Below are 22504 nucleotides of genomic sequence, written 5' to 3' on the forward strand. Positions count from 1 at the left end.
TCTGGCACTCCCCCCGTTTAAAAAAAAAAAAGCACTGCATAAGACCTCCTTGATCCTAACTAAACACATTACTTGGGACAAAGGTTCCACTGATTCAGAAACTTAACTTCTTGCTCATTATGTCTGAATGGGAGTGAAAGATGCAGAACTCCTTACCTCTGGGCTGGAGTAATGAGAGGGCTTCTTGCTGTCGCTCTCGGTAGAACTGCTTTCACTCTCTGAGTCGGATTCTGAACTGCTCTCAGATTCACTGGAGCTGCTGCTGCTCGAACACTTGCTGGTGATCCCCGAGATCCTGCAGCTGGGCTGCTGTACAGTGGTGCTGCCAGACCCAAATAAAGGGTGGGAGGGAATGGGGAGAGGGAGAGAGCGAGAGAAGGAGAGAGGGAGAGAGAGAGAACGTAAATTAAGGCACATGTCTATTATACCCTATAAAAAGAACTTCTGTTTTTGCAGGATTCACACTAATGCAGATGTTGGCAAACAGAGGCCTGTCGGAAGAATTTGTCCAGAAGGAAGTTTAGCAATGGTGGTCGCATTTAAATTAAGGTGCAGCATCTACCATGCTACTTTCCACATCATGTCAGCAGGACAGAGGAAAACGTAGAGCTTGCAAAAAGAGGGAAAGGAGGCAAACAACATGTGTGTTCATTAGCGATACTGACAAGTTCCACAAATAACAAGGCTCTGAATACTCCGATGTTGGCCACAAGGGCAGGGCGATATCTGGTTTTCAGCATCGTGATATATCACCAGCTAAACATCGCAATATACTGATATATCATGACGTCTGAAATAAGGATGGAACTATGTAGAGGTGAACAGTACGGCTGGGTGATATCTGGTTTTTAACTTCACAATATACCACCAGCTAAACTTTGTGATATACTAGTTATAGGTGGGTAGCCGTGTTGGTCTGCCATAGTCGAAACAAAATAGGAAATTCTTTCCAGTAGCACCTTAGAGACCAACTGAGTTTGTTCTTGGTATGAGCTTTCGTGTGCATGCACACTTCTTCAGATACCATCTGAAGAAGTGTGCATGCACACGAAAGCTCATACCAAGAACAAACTCAGTTGGTCTCTAAGGTGCTACTGGAAAGAATTTCCTATTTTGTTTTGTGATATACTGTTATATCACAATGTCTGAAATAAAGATGGAGCTATGTAGAAGCATTGGCTGGCTCCATGGTTTTTCCTACATTGTCATTTTTGCATCGCGCACGCGCGCGCACGCACACACACATATAATGATTCGCAATATATTGCCAGGTCAAAAAGTATGAAACCGCAATCACGATAAGGACTTCAAACCGATTTTGCACGCTATATCTATATATTGCCCAGCTCTATTGGGCACAATCGCCCTCAAATCACTTGCTCTGTTCGTATTGATAATGGGACAATGTCCTGCTTCTGCACCTGTGCTACTGGTGTTCATCAGGCTAGGCTGTTGAGTCCAGTTGCTGCTACTGGGGCATGCTTGATTACTTTAATCTCTTTTTTGATTACTTTAACCTCTTCCCACCTTGATGAGGAGTTGTCCTTCCTTGCCGACAGTTGCATTTTAACCCAGTCTGTTGCTGCTGGGTATGTTCATGGCTTCCCAGTCCAAAACCAGCTACCCACCTCAGCAACGCCCCATTTCTACTATGTTCAACGGTGGCAGCTACCTGCTATCTGCCAGGTAAGACTGCAATTCGTGACACAACAAGTGAGTCAAGTCAAAGGATCCATCTAGTGTTGTTGACACCAAATGGTGGCAGTTTCCCAGGGTTTGAGGCTGGAGTCTTTCACAGCCCTAACCAGAGATACCAGGGATTGAACCTGCAAAATACATGCTCTACCATGAATTAGAAAATGCTTATGCAGCTGCCCAGCAAACACAGACATCTATTTATTAAATTTATATACCGCTCTGACTTCCGGCAGCGACGCCATTGCGGGTGGTCGTGGGCTGCTTCGGCTGCGAAGCACCCAGTCCATCCCGGGGGTTAGGAGCCCTGCTACCGCAAAGCGGGGCTCCGGTTGGGGTGCGGGAAGAGTGTCCCGCACCCTGGGCTCCCCGGCTGTGCCCGTTGTGGCTCCGAACCCTTCCCCCGCTCCCCCTGTAAAGGGGGAGTGGGGGTGAAGGGACGACGGAGCCGGGCTATAGGGGACATGCCCCAACCGGGATGTAAATGCGGCGACAAAGCCTGTGATGAGCGTCTAAGTTCTACCTGTCTTTAACGAGCTGATAAGAACCCAGTGGCTGTGAGTATCTGATTGACTCTTTGTATTCTTGGAACGATCTGGGGGAAAGAAGAAAGGCAGCCCGCCTCCCTCCCTTCGGGAGATGAAAGAAATTAACCGTTTAAGTGACTGCTGCTACAATAATCGATAGAAAGTATCTGGAATTTGAAAACTGAGACTGCTGAGATTTCCCTTCGGGGGTTAACTGGGGAAAAAATATCTCCATTTGAAGTTTTGGTCTTTATACTCCGGCTTCGGAGAAATGGCGACGACTTGGACTGTCGTGGGAAAAAATTGAAACAAAGGAAGGAAGAGACAGGAACTGAAATTTGACACTCACCCTCCCTTCTAAAATGCTGGACTTTGTGTTTGCACTGGTATTGAACTCTGGTTTAAAGGATGAGGAAATGCTCACTGTCTTGAAGCTGGAACTGCTTAATCGGAAACTGCAAGTTTTGAGTGGAATTATAAATAAAAAGGACTCACTTTCCACAGAGGAGGCTTTTCAAAAGTTTTATACAATGGAATCAAACCTTGGCAAAGAGCTGGGAGGGGTGCTTGAAGGATGGTTCGAAATGGCTGGGCAACTCCGGGAAAAGGAACCGATTTCTGGGGGTGGCAGCCCTGGAACGGGAAAAATTATAATATCCAGACTCCGAGGTGGCAGCTCGGGGGCAAGGGACATGGAATTAAGATTTCTACAAGAAGAAGAAGTATGGTACAAAGGTACGGAGGAGCCCAGAAAGGAAGTGATGAACACCCTGAAGCTCGATGCAAGGTTTGTTGTGAATGCCTGGATCTGTGGACACTCAGAAGAAGACAATTGGAGATCCGGTTCTGGTGAAAGACAGAAAAAGACAATGGACAGAGGGGGAGTGGGTTGAAGTATTAAATGTATAATCCAAATGGTCTGTCATGGTATCCGAAATCGGAGTGTGAAGTCTGTTAATCATAAGTTTATTTTAAATAAGTAAGGAGATATTGAATCTTAAGTCAAAAGCAGCATGATAAAGGATAGAAGAAATAAGTTTAGTTATAAGAATATTTGGTTAAGATTTAGGTTATAATAAAAAGATCAAGATAATTGTGTTATTTTTAAGTAAAGTTAAATTTTTTTATAGAGAAAAGTTGTTAAGGAAATAGCATATTGATTTAAAACCGAAGGTGAAAAGGCGGGGGAAGTCAAACGTCAAGATTCAGAAGTAGAATTTTTTTTTTTTGTAAGATATACAAATAAGAAGAAGAATCCTGACATTATGTGTATTTGTATTTGTTTTTGTATTTGTAGGTGTGGGGTTGGGTTTGTGTTATATTATGAAAATGCTAATAAATTCTGTTTAAAAAATAAATAAATTTATATACCGCTCTACAACCGAGGATCACAGGCGGTTTGCAGCATAAAAATACAAAAATATGTGACATAGTAACAAACAAAACAACAACACACACACCATGCACATGAAGAGTTTAAAAGGCCACAGATTGTTTAATTACGGTAGTCAAAGACCTGGGAGAAGAGGAATGTTTTTGGCTGGAACCTAAAGATATGCAACAGGGGGCCAGGCAACCTTCCCAGGGGAGAACATTCTACAAACAGGGAGCCACTGCAGAAAAGGCTGGTTCTCATGTTGCACATGAATAAGGGCCTCAGATGAAGATCACCGGGTCCAGGTTGGTCATATGAGGATAGGTGATCTATGAGGAATTGCAGTCCTGAGCCATTTAAGGCTTTATAGGTCAAAACCAGCACTTTGAATTGGGCCCAGAAACTAACTGGCAGCTAAGGCAGTTGGACCAAGATTGATGTTAGATGCTCAAAGCTACCTGACTGTTGAAACCAGCTAAGGTTTCTGAACTTCATCACAAAATGATCAAAGGGCAGGTCGCAACATACAAAACTACACAAAAACAAGGCATCTGAAACTCACGGTTAAAATTTTTATACAACACCCCTCCTTTGGTCCTTCTCAATAAATAAGCCAGTACTGAAGATTCAGAACACCTGGCAGAAGAGGAATGTTTCCATATGTCACTATAAACTAGCCATTGCCAGCATCCAGCTAACTTTAGGGGGGAAACTATCCCACAACTGAGGTCCCACCACCACCAAAGCCCTATTACAAGTCTTATTTGCCTGGGCTTTGCTTGCCAGCTGCAGCATTCTGCCACACTGCAGCCAATTATGCCTCCAATAAGGTGGAATCAATGAGAACATCCAGTGCTATGCTCCTTCAGGGAAGTGCAACCCCCTCCAGAACAGGTCACTCAGCTAATTCCAGGACCAAGGAACCACCAACCCACAGCAACTCCAGCTTCTCAGGATTCAGCCATGGAGCAACAGCAGGTCAACTGTGGTATTGGCATGGCAATGAGGCTGTGGGAGGGCTTCAGCAGCAGGGAAGCATGGCTGTGGAGGGATGCAAGTTGCAGTGGTGGGAAAGCAGGAGGCAGTAAGCACCTGGTGGCAGCAAGGAGCAGCAGGTGGGGGCAGGGCACAGTGGGGGTGGCACTGAGGGTATTGCCCCAAGCTGCATAGCAGAGTTCATTCACAAACAGAATGAAAAGCCACTCATCTTCCAAGCATCTAGGATTGCGAATTTAGATTCCCTCACTTTCAAATTCATTAAATCAATGTGATTTCATTAGTCACAAGTATTTAGTTATAATCTGCCAATGATAACTTTACAGCTCTGTAAGTGCTTGGATATACTGTACATTTAATTACAGTTCATGATTAATTCTTCCTCAGTCAAATTACTTGAACTTTATGTTTTGAAAGTGTGTATGATCAATGACTTAATATTTCAATGCACTGCTATCGTCCTGAGTGTCTGAAAGGAAGTGACCACTTAAGTTTTTCAATTGATTTCCTGTGCAGTTGAAGAGTCTTTTACACAGTCTAGCACATAATCTGTACTGCTTTCAAATTACTCAGACAAAAATACATTCTCCCTACCTTATCCAGGGGGAAATGCTCAATAGTTTAAAACATATCATTGACAGGAGATGCCCCTCATGCTTAGCACTAGTACCTTCATCTAATTTATTATCTTTAGTCTATTTCCATACACAGTTATCCCACAATCCTAAACCTTTGCCTGGCTAGCACTGAAACCTTTCAAATCTGAAGAGTGCTATGACTCTTAACACACCAATTCTAAACACATTTACCTGTCTCATTTATTTCAAAGAGCTTGGGAGAAAATGTACTTTCGATCGCTACCGTTCTTGTTATCGCTCAAGCCTAACTATACATGTCCAGATCTTCATGTCTTTTCTCCAAAGTCAATATCTTTTGGCTGTGGTTAATATTTATTGCCCTTTTCTAAACATACAATTGGCTTATATGTTTCTGATAGGAGGACCCCTCAAAACTGAATGCAGCCAAGTTCTCACTGGGATCAGATACAGAGGGCTTATTAAGCAATGCCATCATATTCTGCCTCAGTGTAAGTTACACAAAATGGCACTGACCTTTTGACAGCCAAATTCCTCTTGCCCAATGAGATCCATCGTTTAGCATCCCTACATCCAATTTAAGAAAACTAACACAGACTATTCAAGCATTTCATCTAATTTCCCAGTGGATACAGGAGCTTTATTTTCCCTCACAAACTGTGTTACACTTTTTTGTGCTTATTTTCTAGTTCATTTGCACCTTGTGACCAAACAGCAGAGGCACCACTTTCTCCAGAGCACTGAGGGGCCCGGCACATAGCTGCACGATGTCCTGATGTCGCTGGGGAGGGGGGCTCTGAACATTGAGGGGGACTGGCCCCTCCCCCCAAAAAAGAAAGAAAGACCGGGGAGAAACATAGTGCCCTAAGCCCCAGAAACCAGTGCCCTTGCCACACAGGGAAATAAGGCAAGATGCAGAAGGTTGGGTGAACTGGGCCACATTTATTTAAACATTTCAATCTGTATAGGGGAACAAGGTGTGAGGTCTAATTAATAACAAAAACTGTGGGTGAGCCAACGCTGACCAGGAGTAGCCCATCCTCTACCCCCTACCGTTCTGCCTGAGGGTCTTCTGCTGGTTCCCTCACTGTGAGAAGAGGTTACAGGGAACCAGGCAGAGGGCCTTCCTGGTAGTGGCGCCCGCCCTGTGGAACGCCCTCCCATCAGATGTCAAGGAAATAAACAACTATCTGGTCAAATGTTAAAACTCTTACTTTACTTCCCAATTGCTTTCACTGAAAGTCAAATGGCTAAAAGTGTCATTTAGATTTTGAAACATTATGCATTATATGGCCTGCCAGACTCCATTTGAACAAATGCACTTGAACTTCAGAAGAAGAAAACAGGATTTCAGCATACAAACTTTTCTCTCACACAGCACTGTCAGAAGCACCATGTGTCAAAATTCTTATTAAAGTGGTGAAAGAGCCCTGATTCTTGTGGAACTTAGAGGTACTATCCCCAAAATGAATGTCCTAGAGTGAACCAGGTAATTAAATATTACTTTTGTTTCCTGCCAATTTTCTTGGGCATCTTCTGAAGTCTTGAGGAAACAAGAATATTTTTCAACCTTACTGGAATTGGAAATGATACTAAAAATGGGAGCTCTGATGAGTGAGAGCTCCGGAAATTTCATTTATACCCTGCCTCTCCATAAAATGTCCATGGTACCTTACAATCTTTTTAAATAAAAATGTAAAATACATAATCAAATAAACCACATTTCAAACCAGAACCATGGAAAGCAAAGACTCAGGATAAAATACTAACAGAAGTGTCCATAAACAGCAGCCATACATCGCCAAAAGCATGGGGTGGATAAAAATATAAGAAACTGGAATGCTTGTCACCAGAAAGCCATGAGCTTGGAAACTGCTGTATATTTACCAACAATGTACTTTTAGTTGCTTTAATTTTTTGTAAATGTTTAAATTATGCTGTGTTACTTTCTGTAGGTAGTATGGCCACCCTGGGCACCTTTGGATTAAATAATAAAAACTAGAATTGTAGGCATTGGGTATACAGAGGCAGAAAGAGGGCACTTCACAACTGACATGTCCCTACAGAAAAGGTTTATTCTCCAGTTCCTACTCTGTCGATCTCAGTAGAAGTGGGTGGTGGGTGGGAAAAGGGTCTTATACCAGAAAATATTTAAGACTGGGCTACATGGCATCGTTCTGTTATAACATTTTCCCCAATAATAGTATATTTACAGTGCCACCTTTACGAGCACAACATTTGAAGTGATTGCTGCCAAAAAAAAAAGAGAGTTTGCAGGCTACACCTACATCTTAAACTCTGTCATTGGGAGAGAGATGCTATTTATGCTGACGGAACTGCAAGTACCATCCGATAATGCAAACGTAAGGCAAATTAGCCTTCCAAACAAAAACCAGGTGCATGCTGCATGGTGCTTAAGAGTCTAATTGCTACAATATTATGCTAGCTTAAATAAATAAATAAATAAATAAATAAATAAATAAATAAATAAATCCCCAAGCACAATGCTAAAAATAAAACCTTAACAAGCTCTCTCTCTCTCTCTCGCTCTCTCTCTCTCTCTCTCTCTCACACACACACACACACAAAGCCAAAGAAATCCAATCTAATATTTTTTTGGAGCTTTCCATTACAGCTTGCTGATAAGTTGAAGAAGCAGTGTCAAAATAACTCCCCACCTGCAACGACGATTGTAAACATTAGAGAAACACTGAAGAAAAGAATTAATGCAAGTAGCCTACTGCCAAAAATGGAAGGGGGGGGGGAATTATAATTAATAACTGCATTACCAGAGTAAATAGCTCTCTCCAAGGACTGAGCGCCTGGGTATGTGAGATGAAAGAGTGTTAAAAACCTAGAGCTGCATTAACTTCAGGATGAAGTGATTAGTCAGCAGGCTGACAGCTGGGCCAGGAGACTGGTGCCAGATTCCAGTGTGCGCTTGCAATGGCTGCCAAGTGTTTGCTTGTCACACCAGATAAATGGAGCATCAGCAGTGTTTTATTTGACCTGCTCACAAGAAAAATAAAGCAACTCTGACTTTCTTGGTTGTGTTTGCCATTGACCTTGCATCAGCTGAGTTTGAGCAGCTAGACTGCCCGCTCTGTGCAAGTTAACTCTTTATAGGATAGGCCTGGAAAAGTAAATTTCTTTCCCAGCCTCCACAGGAAGTGGATATTCAAATAGGAAAAGAAACAGCTAGACAGCGGTGAACTGGACATTTCTTCCAAGGTGTGTGTGTGTGTGTGTGTGTGTGTGTGTAAAAGATTGAAGGCATTGCAAATTTAACAGCCCAGCCCACAGCATATTCCTCAGGTAAGTCAAAGTGTGTTCAGTGTTGTAAGGCTGTGTACACACTATACGCATATAAAGCACATTTGAAGCACATGACTCCCCTCCCAATGAATCCTGGGAACTGTAGTTTGCTGAGCATGCTAGCAACTGTAGCTCTGTGGGGGGTCAACTACAGTTCTCAGAATTCTTTGGGGGGGGGACATGCTTTAAATGCACTTACGCTGACACATTATGTTGACACATTTGTTGTTCTCATCCTAGGAGCAGTATGACAACTGGTCTGTAAACAGCAATATAATAGTGCTCTTAAGAAAAACAACCCACCAGTAGTTTCTTGGGGCAAAAGCTGCATCATGCTCATCTCAGGAAGATTTGAAATAACCATAGATTCCTAGCCAGTAGTGGTCAGTAGGGCAGAATGGGCTGGGGTGGTATTACTTATTGGTACTTGGCTTACCAATGTGGAGCTTGCTGTTGGTAACTGAAAGGGGGAAAGAGCAAGGTAGTGGGGACGTGGCTATGGAGCATGTGCAGCAGTGGAGTTAATCTGACACTCCTGCCACTGCAGCCACACCACACTGATCTTACTGCTGCCTTCCTCCTCTCCGTCTTGGGTTATCGGCAGTGAGGTTTGCATTGGAAATGCAGGTAAAGCAGTGCCACTCTGCTCTCCAGTCACTATTGTCACCAGCCACTACCTGTCCCTTCCTCACTAGCCTAGCCAGGTGCAAATGAGAATATACCTCGTGCACCTTTAGGAGTTGTGTAGAAAAGAGAAATTTGACAGGTGAAGTTTGCCATACCAGGGCTGGGGGGGGGGGACTTGACTTGTTGAAGTTCTCTCTTCTTCACAAATGTTTAAGATAAAGGAGCTTTGTCTTGTTTTGCATTACTCCACACACCTCTTGTTATTATGGTATAGCCTTTGAAAGCAGGCAATATGATTTTCAGACACGCTTGAGACTCAGCACTTTTTAAAAAGCAAGCAAGGAAGGAAGCAAACAAACACTGTATCCATCACATTTCCCATTTGTAACTAATGAACTGGCACACCAAAACCAGGACACATTTGATATGGGGGACAAATGAAGCCCTAGGTAGGGGCTGTGCATGGCTGATTAACTTGTAAGAACCCCACATAACTACCCGTATCAATCTTGGCAACATGGGCTCTAGGGAGGTTCCTTGTGAGGGAAATCTAGGGCCCTTATGTTAAGTAATAGTAGCACTAGAGAAACTCTGGATAAACTTCCAATCCATTTGAAATTATTTGCAGTCTCTTGAAATCTATTCCAATATTGGTCTTATATGAATAAGCACTGTTTATTTTTCGGCCATCTGCAAACTTAATTACAGTGTGATGTTCAGAATAAGCCATGTGTGATACTTCATTTGCATCTTGCATAGCTAGTAATACAGGGGGGGGGAGGGTGGAAACATGCAGGGAAAGCATGCTAATAAACCATGGTGTTTGCTGATGAAGTTCTGAAAAGATTGCTTTGACAATTCAGATGTTCTAATACAGTTTGATGTTGTGACGGCATTGGTTCGAAGCTACTTAAAATATAAATGTGCCAATTTCTTTTAAAAGAAAACCTGGACAAAAATAACAAAGTAAAAGATGTCATATCCAATAATTATCTTCTAATTACTCAGAAGCCGCTGAAGACAGCAAGCCTAAGGCTACTTCTCACTTTCCGCTTTAAAGACACAGGTGCATTCCCATAAATGATATCTGCATCTCCAGATGTAATGTGAGAGCTACAATTGCTATTTTGGGAAGATCATTATATGCGTACTGCATAGAGAGTCAGGGCACACACTCAGGATAATTTAATGGAGCTAGGCTAACCACCAACACATTTTAACTTCCCTCTGTACTCTCAAGTGTGAATTTATCCCCATCCTTCAATGTATTATTATGTGGGAATTGTTTTACTTACACACACACACACATACACACACACACACAGTGCTTTTTCTGGGGGGACACAGGGGGATGCATACCCCTAAACATTTTGTGAATCTAAGTTTGGCCTCATTGAGGGGCAGTCTTTCAATATGTGTAGGTAAATGAGAGTACCCCTAAACAACTGTTTTAGAAAAAAAGCTGTGTGTGTGTGTGTGTGTGTGTGTGTGTTATAGAATGATGGCGTTTGTAGTTACTCTGGATTAACTGAGAGAAAACGGGAAGGGGGTGATCTTGTGTATGAACTTGATTCTGATTCTGTTACATTAAATGATTTGCACAACCTTGTTAAAGAACTAGCAATCAATGAGGTGATGACTGAAGTAGGTAATGTGAAGGATACTGTGGCTCATCATTAGAGCAGATCGTATCAAGTATTGTACATGGACAGGTAACAAACACCCCAGGCATGCAACCTAATGTTATCTGCCATGGTTCAAAGGTAGCCATGAATATCATGGCAGAATAAAAAGGGGGGGGGGCTTTGAATTGAGCAGGATAAATGTAAATAAGTAAAACATGCAATGATCAGAGCACTGCCACCATAGCAGCCATGAAGATTTTCTAGGAGCCAGACTAGAAGGAGAGATGGACATTTGAGTGCACCCATTTCATATTGTCATGCTTTGCATTCCAGAAGGGAAAACAAAATCGAAAATTCTTTCTAGTAGCACCTTAGAGACCAACTGAGTTTGTTCCTGGTACACGAAAGCTCATACCAGGAACAAACTCAGTTGGTCTCTAAGGTGCTACTAGAAAGAATTTTCGATTTTGTTTTGACTATGGCAGACCAACACGGCTACCCACCTGATTCCAGAAGGGGTAAGGGAAGGAGGCACTCAGGTCCTATGGGCATGGACAGCTGAGAAACTTGCATGCTATTGAACCCACGTGCCAGTTGTTAGACATGTTTGCTTAGTGGAGACCATTATCCCTGAGTGACATGGGGTACTTTCAGACAGGAGCTTAAATTGAAAATGTAGTGGTAGTTCAACATATTTTTCTGACCAAGGCGAGGGACATTCCACATGCAGAAGCTGACAGGACTGACAGTTGAATCCTACTTTGCATAGCATCCTCCGTACATGGTTGGGTAGCTAGCTAGCTTTGGTGGGTGCAGAACAGGCTGTGTTACGCAAACAGCTCTATCCTCCAATAAACAGTCAGCGAGCTACCATTGTTGTCCCTCAGCACCTGCAGCCTGAGGCAGTTGCCTCGCTCTGCCTAACAGCAGGGCCAACCGTTAGTAAATGGGTTGTTGACGATATTGCAAACAGCAATATCTCAAGCTATTTGGATTTAATCTCTCTCCAACTGCCCTCTCATTAGAAGATTGAATCCATCCTCTCTTGCCACGAAGAAGTGTCCTGGAACATTTTTAAAAATAGTACAATAGCAAAATTCTTCCCTTTCCCATTTTTGCTTTCTGATAATAGGATGGAAAATTTTGGGAGGCTGCTTTTGCACAGAACCAGGTTATATACATCTTTCCCCAGTGCTGATGCTCCAATAAAAATTGGAGCTCTATGTGTGTCTGTTTTAAAAAGGTAGAGAGACCTGGTAACAATCTTTTGTGTCGTGTTTTGTTCTTAGGACAGGCAGAAGCAGAGGCCCCCAATTGCAAAGTGGTAGACCAGGGGTCAGCAACCTTTTTCAGCCGTGGGCCGGTCCACCATCCCTCAGACCATGTGGTGGGCCAGACAAAAAAATTTTTTTTGGGGGGGTGAACGGATTCCTATGCCCCACAAATAACCCAGAGATGCATTTTAAATAAAAGCACACATTCTACTCATGTAAAAACACGCTGATTTCCGGACCGTCTGTGGGCCGGATTGAGAAGGCGATTGGGCCGCATCTGGCCCATGGGCCTTAGGTTGCCTACCCCTGTGCTAGACTCAAACAACCAGGATTTTATTCAAAGGGAGACATGAATGTTTATCAGTATGATAGGGTAGAGATATCAAGAACTAATAATAATAATAATAATAATAATAATAATAATAATAATAATAATAATACAGATTTAGGGCAAAACTGTAAAACATAGTGCCGGTGTATATAATGTTAACCTGGCAACTGCTTTTTTATGAGCCCTGCTTCTTAGGAGTGGGTGATAGGTTGTAGAGAAATGGAACTGAACTGCTTAATTCTTACCCCCCTTTCCCCTTGAATCTCACAAGCTGCTTTTACCTTAATGGGGAACTTTCAAGAGGTGAAGTAGCAGGTGAGGAAATTATTATTTGACCCCGCTTGAAGATGCTTTGCAGCAAGGAAACAGCAGTCAGACTAATGTTATATGCAGCTGCACTGCTTGGCTCTAAGCCTGTGCATTGAATGTGTCTGTCAAGCCACACAGACTGAACCTGGCCAAAGAACTGTGGCTTCAAACACAGATATGAAACATGCTCATTACTTTTGAGCTAACTTCCAGAGGACATTAAAACAATGATATAGCTTAACTGTCTTAAGCACTTTTAACTAACTGAAAGCAGATTTTTATGGGTTTCGATAGCTTTACCATGCTTTCTACAAGTAAACCTTTTGGCCAACACATTATCTAAGAGTAATCTTTGGTAAACCAGTTTTTCATTCGCATTCCTCTGTTCCTTCATAGATTGAATATTTTGGAGAAGAGCTATATGTTGCCTTGGCAGTGCACATGTTCCCAATGTTCACTGAACACAGTGGGAAGGAGGGAAACTACCCAGGTATTTTATTTCTGAAGAAAATAGAAACATGTAGTTTGGACCTTTGGCATTTGCCTTTTTACAAGCTAAATGTTATTTAGTAAGCAGGACCCATGCTAGATATTGGGGCTGGGTATCCATCCAACATTCGGTTAGAGTTCTTGGCTCTAGATACTTTTAAATCCTGATGAAGTTAATGGGATTAGACCATATTTAGTTTGGTTCTAGTACTGTGGCATAACAATTTTTGAAGTCATTTTCATCTTTTTAATTTCTGTTTCAGCAAAAATAAATAAATAATAATAATACTGGAGTATTTGAAATAAACTATGCTTTTGGATCCATGCCTCCCACTCTGGCCTGAAGAAAATACACACACACACACAAACACACACACACACACACACACACACCATATGATTTCCATATTGCTCCTAGATGTAAGCTAACTTATACAACTACCACAGAGGTGGATTTACGGGAACACAGCTAGTTTGGATGCACTGGAGTCTCCGGGGCACCTCAGGGGAACCACACCTATTACAGTGGTACCTCAGTTTTCGAACATCTTGGACATCGAACATTTTGGTTTTCGAACGCCGAAAACCTGGAAGTAACTGCTTCAGTTTTCAAACGCACCTCGGAAGTTGAACAAGAAACGCATCTTCCGTTGAATGCAAGACCCTGAAGCCTAGCTGTCGGCTATTGAGTTTCGTTTTTTGAACGTTTTGGAAGTCAAACGGTCTTCCGGAACGGATTACGTTTGAAAACAGAGGTACCACTATATTTAGAATGGAGGGGAGGCCAAATTTTGGCATCGCAGAGGGTGCAGCTGAAATTTGAGACCCCAAGATCCACCACCTGTACTTCTACATTGAACCAAAAATTTACGTGCTTTCCCCCCCTGAAATCAGGTATGAAATTTCATAACAAACTAATGACCCCATGCAGCCATTCGTAGCTATGCTGCTCATGAATTAGATCCTAAGCCTTCCAACTGCAGATAATTAAAGATGAGCCATTCTCACACAGGAACATGCATTACTTACTCCTGCTTAGTCTAATTCTCCCTCTGTTAGGAACAATTACCAGGAGGTGATAGCAAAGGAGCAATTTGAGAAGCCATAAGAGGCCCACAAAGGCAAAAATTAAAGCTGACTAATTATCCATAATAATTAAAATAATTCTGAACTATGGTGGGCATTCCTCTAATTGCAATTGCATCATAAAAGTCACTACACAACCCATCCTATTAATTGTTGTGAATTATTAATATAATGAAATATCATTACTATAAAAGGGGGACTTTAAATGGCATCTTTATTGAACCGGTAAATCCATGATTTAGAGATGAGCAGAATTTCAACTGGCATTCGTTAATGCTGGATGTTGCCATGCCATTGATCACTGGCAGCTATAAAAGTTCTCTCTCTCTCTCTCTTTTTTAAAGCTCTCTTTGGCCTTGTCAAACGAGGCACAGGAAGCAGAGCAGGAATTCTCATCACTAGCAGGTAAGAGAAGGTTTCACATTATTGAAATATATTGTTTCCTTAGCATGAAACCTCCAAGGGCATAAATCACAAAGTGTCAGTTCATAACACAGAAAGTTCTGGATAGGGCTGCTACATTTTCCTAAGCAGGTTTACTTCTTTTTCCTCCTAAGAGTCATATCATTTTGTTGCTAGGCTTGCCAATTCTAGGAAAGAAAGAAAGAAAGAAAGAAAGAAAGAAAGAAAGAAAGAAAGAAAGAAAGTCTGGTATTTGGGTGAGGCCTGCACATTCCCATGTTCAGGGATGATATGCTGCAACCTGTATCTTTGTCATGTAGATGAGCCAGGAGGAAATGGGGCTTGCCACAGTGGTGGGAACCATTGGGGTGGTGTCGGAAATAGAAATAGGCGAGTGCACGCTTGGATGGCCCACAAATCAATTGGGCTGCTTGGGATGTTGAAGCAGGTAAGTCAGAAAGCCAAGTTCAACAGACCAACAGCCCAATTTATCTAAATAGAACAAACTTTATTTGAGTGCATTAGTCAACACTGCATATAAAGAAGTGCTTATTAGGAGAAATTCACACTAAAATGCCAATAAATTTTCATGAGCGTGTTGTTGTTTTTTATCACAAACTGCTGCCAAACTTGGGGAACTAAGATTGGAAAAATGAGAAACAGGGGGCATTGAAATTCACGGACACTTCCATCCCTTATTTAATGAAGTAGGAGTTAGGGGTTGGGGTTCATAGCATGGCTAGATACTGTGGCTTTCAACATGCATTAAATTTTATGGCTTAGATATACAGATATATTTCTGATTAGCTGTATGAATTATATGCATGATGACTGGTTACAAGTAGGGATGCTTGAGAAATTTGGCTCCTGTGAATTCCAGTGTGAACTGACTTGATCCAAGCCTTCCAAACTGAAGTACAGATTAGAATGTAATTATCCCTCGGATTTGTGGTATAGTTCTTGGCTCAAAAAACATACCAGAATCCATGACAAAATACGTATTTTAGGACAAAATACATTTATACATATGCATATTGAGCTAAAATGTGCATATAAATATAAATTAAAATGCACCTAAATACATTATTTTGGTAGGGAGTTTTTGTTTGTTTTTTAAACAGATTAATGTGGACAGAAGATAGAAGTGAACACATACAAAACTGATACTGACCAGAAATAGACTGATCTGCCTATCCCTCATTACAAGTAAAGGCCAGTGTGGTGTAGTGGTTAAGAGTGGTAGACTCGTAATCTGGTGAACCGGGTTCGCGTCTTCGCTCCTCCACATGCAGCTGCTGGGTGACCTTGGGTTAGTCACACTTCTTTGAAGTCTCTCAGCCCCACTCACTTCACAGAGTGTTTGTTGTGGGGGAGGAAGGGAAAGGAGAATGTTAGCCGCTTTGAGACTCCTTCGGGTAGTGATAAAGCGGGATATCAAATCCAAACTCTTCTTCTTCTTCTATAGGTGGTGGCACACTTTTGCTTTGAATATGAAGCTACCTCTCAAAATCTGTAATAATAATCTGTAATGATTCGCTAGGCTAATTGCCTACTCTTATCTAGACCACACAGACACTACACTGCAAACTGAGCAGTATAGCTATTTTAGAATCTTGACATACACTATGGAGGATATTTTGCAGATGAAGAAACAGAATAAATTTTCAGCTCTGTAGAGGAAAACCAGATAATGCTATGGCTGGCTCAAGCAAGTAGTAAGATATATACCAAGGCAAAACTGAGCACTACAGTCATACCTTGGAAGTCGAATGGAATCCGTTCCAGAAGTCCATTCGACTTCCAAAACATTTGGAAGACCAAAGTGCGGCTTCTGATTGGCTGCAGGAATGTATTTAGGTGCATTTTAATTTATATTTATATGCACATTTTAGCTCAATATGCATTGGCCAATTGGAAGCCGCAGAAGCCCTGTCGGATGTGTGGCATCCAAAACATAGTTCGCAAACCTGAACAGTTACTTCCAGGTTTGAGACGTTTGGGAGCCAAAACATTTGGGAACTAAGCTATTCAATAACCAAGGTACGACTGTATTAAGTTCCATTGATTTAGGCTGCAATGCTGAGACTTACTTTATACATGCATAGGATTGCACCATTAAACCTGTTCTCAGAGGCATATTTAGGACAGCGTGACTGGTTTTGCCACACTAGGCGCTGAGTCTAGGGGGTGCAACAGGGCATTGCAACTATGACGTAGTGAATTGAGCACAACAGAAGGTGAGAGGTGGGGTGCCGAATTTTGGCTTCCCACAGGGTGTCACTAAAATTTGAATGACCAAAGTCTGCCCCTGATGTGCTTAATGTAATAAATGAAAATAAATAGTGCTCAACTTTGGCTACATTGTGCTCTGTATTCACAGAGCCACTTATAAAGATATGTGTGGGGAAGAATAGGTCAGAGTATGCTAGCCATGCAGGGCACATTAACCTTTCAATAGAAGGCTGACTTGTTCCAAAGAACTAAACTCCATGAAATAGGCTAGTTTATTTGTTTAAAGCTGGGCTTTTTGTGTGTGTGTGCAAGACCTAAGAGTTCGTAGGGTTTCAAGGTTGCATGAGAAGCATTCTGCGGAACAGATTACGAGTGCATTATGTTGCAGAGAGAATCAGGGTGGGAGTAGAGGAGGTGGAGGTGGAAGAGGAGGAAAGCACTTACCATATATACTTGAGTATAAGCCTAGTTTTTCAGCAGATTTTTTGTGCTGAAAAAGCTGCCCTCGGTTTATACTCAAGTGAGACAGGCGGTGGGGATGGCGAGAAAGAAGCCCTTTCTCTCCGCTCGTGCCGCCACCCGCTCTCCCCAGTCAACCATTCCTTAAGAAGTGTACAAGAACGGCGGTTCTTTACTCTCCCCCAGGCAGCTTGTTCCATTCCTGAACTGCTCGCATAAATGCAAACTTGGCAAAGGAAGAAGAGGAAGGAGCAGCCCAAAGGGTTGCTTTCGGGCTGCTCGTTCCTCCTCCTCCTCCACAGCGGCAAAGGTGAACCGGCTTATACTCGAGTCAATAAGCTTTCCCAGGTTTTTGTAGGAAAATTAGGTGCCTCGGTTTATATTCGGGTCGGCTTATACTCGGGTATATACGGTACCTTAAGAAAATCTGAAAAAACAGTCAAAGGAGCAAAACATTTGGAAATGAAGGAAAGTGGAAAAGGAAGCCTTGGAAATAAGATTCACCATGGGGATCGTAAAAGGCAGCACCATTAAGGCAGCTGTAATAAACATCACAGTTCCTCCTACTCCCCCTATTGTGCATTTAAAGGAGTAGGAAGCAGAATAAATAAAGGGCAGGATTACATGGCAATTCAAGAAATAACCCTTTATGCAGCTATATAGAAGAGCCATCCCACTTCTTGAAGGGGAACTAATTATTCCTCCCCCAACTGCATATCACCCCCTGTCCTAATGACAACCAGGAAGTGTCTGATTCAATTTGCATCTCTTGATGACGTTTCCTGATAACAATCCTCCAGGATTGTTTACAATAAATATTTTGACAGACTATCTGTTCATTTATTTTTATTTTTTTAAAAAAATAAGGCTTATTGTACCAGTCAATGAGAAGGAAGTATAATTTATGAATCCCATGTTGGTGCACATATGTTTGCATGAATAGGAAAATTAAATACTTCCACAGAGATGAAAAGCATTCTGGTGTAGGAAACAAAGTAATTCGCGCAGTAAAACCCAACCTCTTCAAAGTTCAATTGTTTCTTTCCACAAAAGCATGAGAAATGAAAACCATGCTGAATAATGCATGGATAGTTTAAATAACATCAGAAATAGAACTACAAAACATCCTATCTGATGTGAGCAATTTTGCACTGCCACATTTAAAACAAACTGGTTAGGTGTAACTTTCAGGAAAACAATTGTGATCTAGTAAAGACTATTGACAGCCCTGAGTGCTCACTAGAAGGACGGATCCTGAAGTTGAGGCTCCAGTACTTTGGCCACTTCATGAGAAGAGAAGACTCCCTAGAAAAGACCCTGATGTTGGGAAAGATGGAGGGCACAAGGAGAAGGGGACGACAGAGGATGAGATGGTTGGACAGTGTTCTCGAAGGTACTAACATGAGTCTGGCCAAACTGCGAGAGGCAGTGAAGGATAGGCGTGCCTGGCGTGCTCTGGTCCATGGGGTCACGAAGAGTCGGACACGACTGAACGACTGAACAACAACAACAACAACAAAGACTATTGACAGACCCATACTTAATCCAACATATACAGATGTACCTAAAAGGACTTCCCAATGGAATAGGGGGAATGCTTCTCAACAAGAAAAATCCCAATATCTGAAGGCTCTAGAGAGCCTATAGGGATTTTTTTCTTCATATAAAATAATATAGAAATTGGTATAGCTGAGTTGAAGAAGCTGAATAAGTTATCTGGGGGGACACATTGCAACAATGCTCCAGTACTTGACTTCCTATTGTTTTCTGGGGACAATTCAGTAAGATAAACATTTATTGCATGTCACTGAGGGCATTTCAAAATAATAATTTTTAAATGTCTATTGACACAAACATGAGCAAATGCTTTCTTCTGAAGTTAGAACAAAGTGGATGGGTTGTGAACTGGTGGTGTTGGGTATTATTACCCCATTAACATGGATGGATCACTCCCTGTGAAGTTTGGATATGCTGGATCTAACTTCCCCTGAAAGGGTGTAGTCCCATTAAGATGGACTGCCTCTCTACATGGGACAGCCCTAGTACAGAGCACTGGTGACTGGTCACATGGGGCAGCAAGTTGGGATTGTATAGTACTGCCTAATTCAAAGGTGTTGGGACTGATGATGTACAAGGTCCTATATAGCCTGGGACATGAGTACTTGAAGGAACACCTCCCCTGATATCATCTGGCCCATGATTTAAGATTTGCAAGGAGGTGCCCTGCTTGTGATGCCATCAATGGGTGAACCCATAGAGTGGCAGCATAAGACAGAGCCTTTATGGTGGTGGCTCTCCACCAGAAAGGAACTCCTTTCTGACTGAAATCTGGTTGTCTCACACACTGCGGATGCTCAGGCATAAACTTAAAATGAACTTATTTTGCCAGGCTTTTGTTCACTGCATTGGCATTTTAAAGGCTGTTCCTGTTTTGATGATAATCTCAATTACTGCTTTATGATATTTGTACCGTGTTTTAAGACCATTGCTATCAGCTCTGGGATTCAGTTGGAGGAAGGGTGGGGTCTAAGAGCAGTAAATAAATGATGACTTGCTGCAATGCTGCATGGCAGGACTAGCTCTGTCCCCAATTGAAACCTAGTTTAATATCTGATTGTAGTTAAGGATGTTCAAGGATTTAGTCAGTCCACATTTTGAAGCAAGCCAGCCTCATTCACACTTCCCAGACAGATGGGAATTGTTATCCTCAAGGTTTCACAATTTCTTGGCTCAAAAACGATGTGCAAATATTAAAATTCATGTAACCTGTGTATTTTGGTACAAAATGTACACGATTTTGTAATACAGTTGTTGGCTCAAAGAAAGTATCAAAATGTATATGAAATTTGTATTTTTGGGTAAAATGCAAGTTTGAAAAACAATGTGAAGATTTTTGTTTATGTTTTTTTAAAAAAAACATGCAGATTAATGACAAAAAGATGGGACAGACTTACAAATGATTATACACAAAACAGACACCAACTGAAAATATAGTTACACATCCATCTCAAAGTACAGTCCCTCTCAGTGCTATTTTTCTAGAAAAAGAGGAGCCAGAATTCACCATGAACACCTCCCTCGTTCTCTTAGAATGGTAATGGCGCCTACCTGAGTTCTGAAGAGTTCTGGCTTTAAAAAAAGCCCTGGTTCCTTTATACTGAAAGGAATCTGCTCCTTGCAGCCTTAAAGGCACTTTCTTATTTTATTTTAAAAATCTAATCATATTAGTTACCCCATCACAAGTGATTATTTGTATGCCTCATTCACAAAGTTCTAATTTTAGTGGTGCCATTCCAAACAGATGCAGGGCTACGAATCTGTAGGATCCACTTTCCACATGTTAATTTTAACACTGGAATAGTTCCAAATTTTCTCAGTTCTGAAGTGAAATGGAGCTCACCCAGGGATTCAGATCCAGCTGACATGATGTCGGAGACATGAATGTGTGAGGAAATAATGCAATCACTTGATGAAGAACTCTATCAAAGGCTGTCAGAATTCACACAACATTGGCAACATCAGAGTTAGCATATGACGCCACTTTCTGCAGGACACAAGCTGGTTCAGATCTGGATGGCAACAGCATGTGATGCACAATTTGTAATACATCTCTCCTCTTCCATCTTTGTTCTTTGTTCCTTGTGATGATAGTTTCTCCAATCTAATGGAAGAGCTGCCCTCATCAACAGATGGAGTTACAGCTACTTGGAGCCATTACAAAAGTTGAAAATAATTTGTGTCTTATTGCTTTCTCACCGCCCAAAGGCAATGCAATATTCAAGCGTCAAAAACGAACAATAAAACAGAAATATTTTTCTTCATTAACAAACCAGATGGTTTCCCCTGCACATGAGTCAGGCATTCACAGCAACTGTTTGACAATGCTCTTACAGCTTGATCCCAATACTTGCTGTGCTAGGTTAAAGGCTTACACTTAAGGTACCAACAACAACCACCACGGCACACTATGGAACATGTTATTGCTCTGACGTAACATGAATGCACATTAGCTTAAATGTACAGTATCAGGGTATTAATTTTTATATCCTTTTGTTATTTACAGAGTATGAGTAACTTCAACAAATTTCAAAGGGTCAAAGGCATACAGTGGTTTCTAAGATGATCTTTCTAATATTATTCTATATACAGTTTATTTCATCAAATAATAATTTAGGGCTTCTAGATTCTACACACCGAATGTTTGTTTTTCTTGTAAATGTTTTTGAGGTCTACTCATTTATAATTCAGACACATTTTTTAAAAAAATCATACTTATCAACTCATCAAAGGGTGTTAAGTGAGAAAGTCTACTGAGTTTTGAGTGATCACAAATGGTATTTAAGGACTCGCTGAAAGAATTATTTTCTGATCAGTTGCTGCGAAGCATTCCTGTGAAGACTCTACTGACTCTGTCTTTCAAAAACCATGAAAGCAGTCAAAAGGTATGATTAACTTCTTAGTCCCTGCAATTTCCTATTGCTCTTTTTGCCCTAGATTTTGGAATTGACTTCCTGCCTCACTGCAAAATGCACAGTTGCTCAGCTTGATAAATTGCACAAATTCATTTTTGATCACAGTTATCTTCTATTTACTACATAGCCAGTGAGGTTAATCATATGCTGAGGCAATTCATATTCCACACACATCTACCCTCTTCCTCCCCATGGTACTTTGCATATTTTACACACCAGGAGATGCTATGTCTGTCGTCTCACTAAAATACTGAGAGGTCATTTCTGGATGCCAACAGCCTCCTCTGGTTCACATATATGAGTTCTGGACTTCCTACATGGGTTTCCCTGAACCAAGGGAAATAAACAGGCAAAAGATGGGAGTGCATGAAAAGGGCAGAGGAGAGATTGGCTGCATGCAGGCGCAGTCTCCAATTGCTTGGGGAAAGCCATGGAGAGGAGGAGACATAGACAGCTGTGGGGAGGCAGGGACCTTTAGTCTTGGCAACTGATTTCATGGAGCAGTAGTGGGGGAAATTTTCAATCCAGGGGCCTCAATTCCTTCTGGGCAGGGGCCGGGGGCGGCAAGCCAAGCGGCACCCCAGGGGGCGAGGCATCGCTCCTTGCGTATGACGTCATGACGCATGCGCACGGAGCGACGCCTCCACCCGGGCCAGCGAGGAGGGGCGTCATGCTCGTGGCTGGCATGACACCC

At 41.9% G+C, this 22504-nt stretch overlaps 1 protein-coding gene across 1 annotated transcript in view; it reads right to left on the reverse strand.

Moving 5' to 3' along the window:
- AFF3 (AF4/FMR2 family member 3) overlaps positions 1–22504 on the reverse strand; it is a 217499-nt gene that overhangs the window by 24179 nt on the left and 170816 nt on the right. Inside the window, exon 10 of the mRNA XM_033147586.1 lies at positions 157–322. Within this exon, the coding sequence (XP_033003477.1) occupies positions 157–322 (166 nt within the window). The remainder of the gene's footprint in view (positions 1–156; positions 323–22504) is intronic.

This window comes from Lacerta agilis, chromosome 4 (assembly GCF_009819535.1).
Source record: "Lacerta agilis isolate rLacAgi1 chromosome 4, rLacAgi1.pri, whole genome shotgun sequence".
Classification (NCBI taxonomy): domain Eukaryota; kingdom Metazoa; phylum Chordata; class Lepidosauria; order Squamata; family Lacertidae; genus Lacerta; species Lacerta agilis.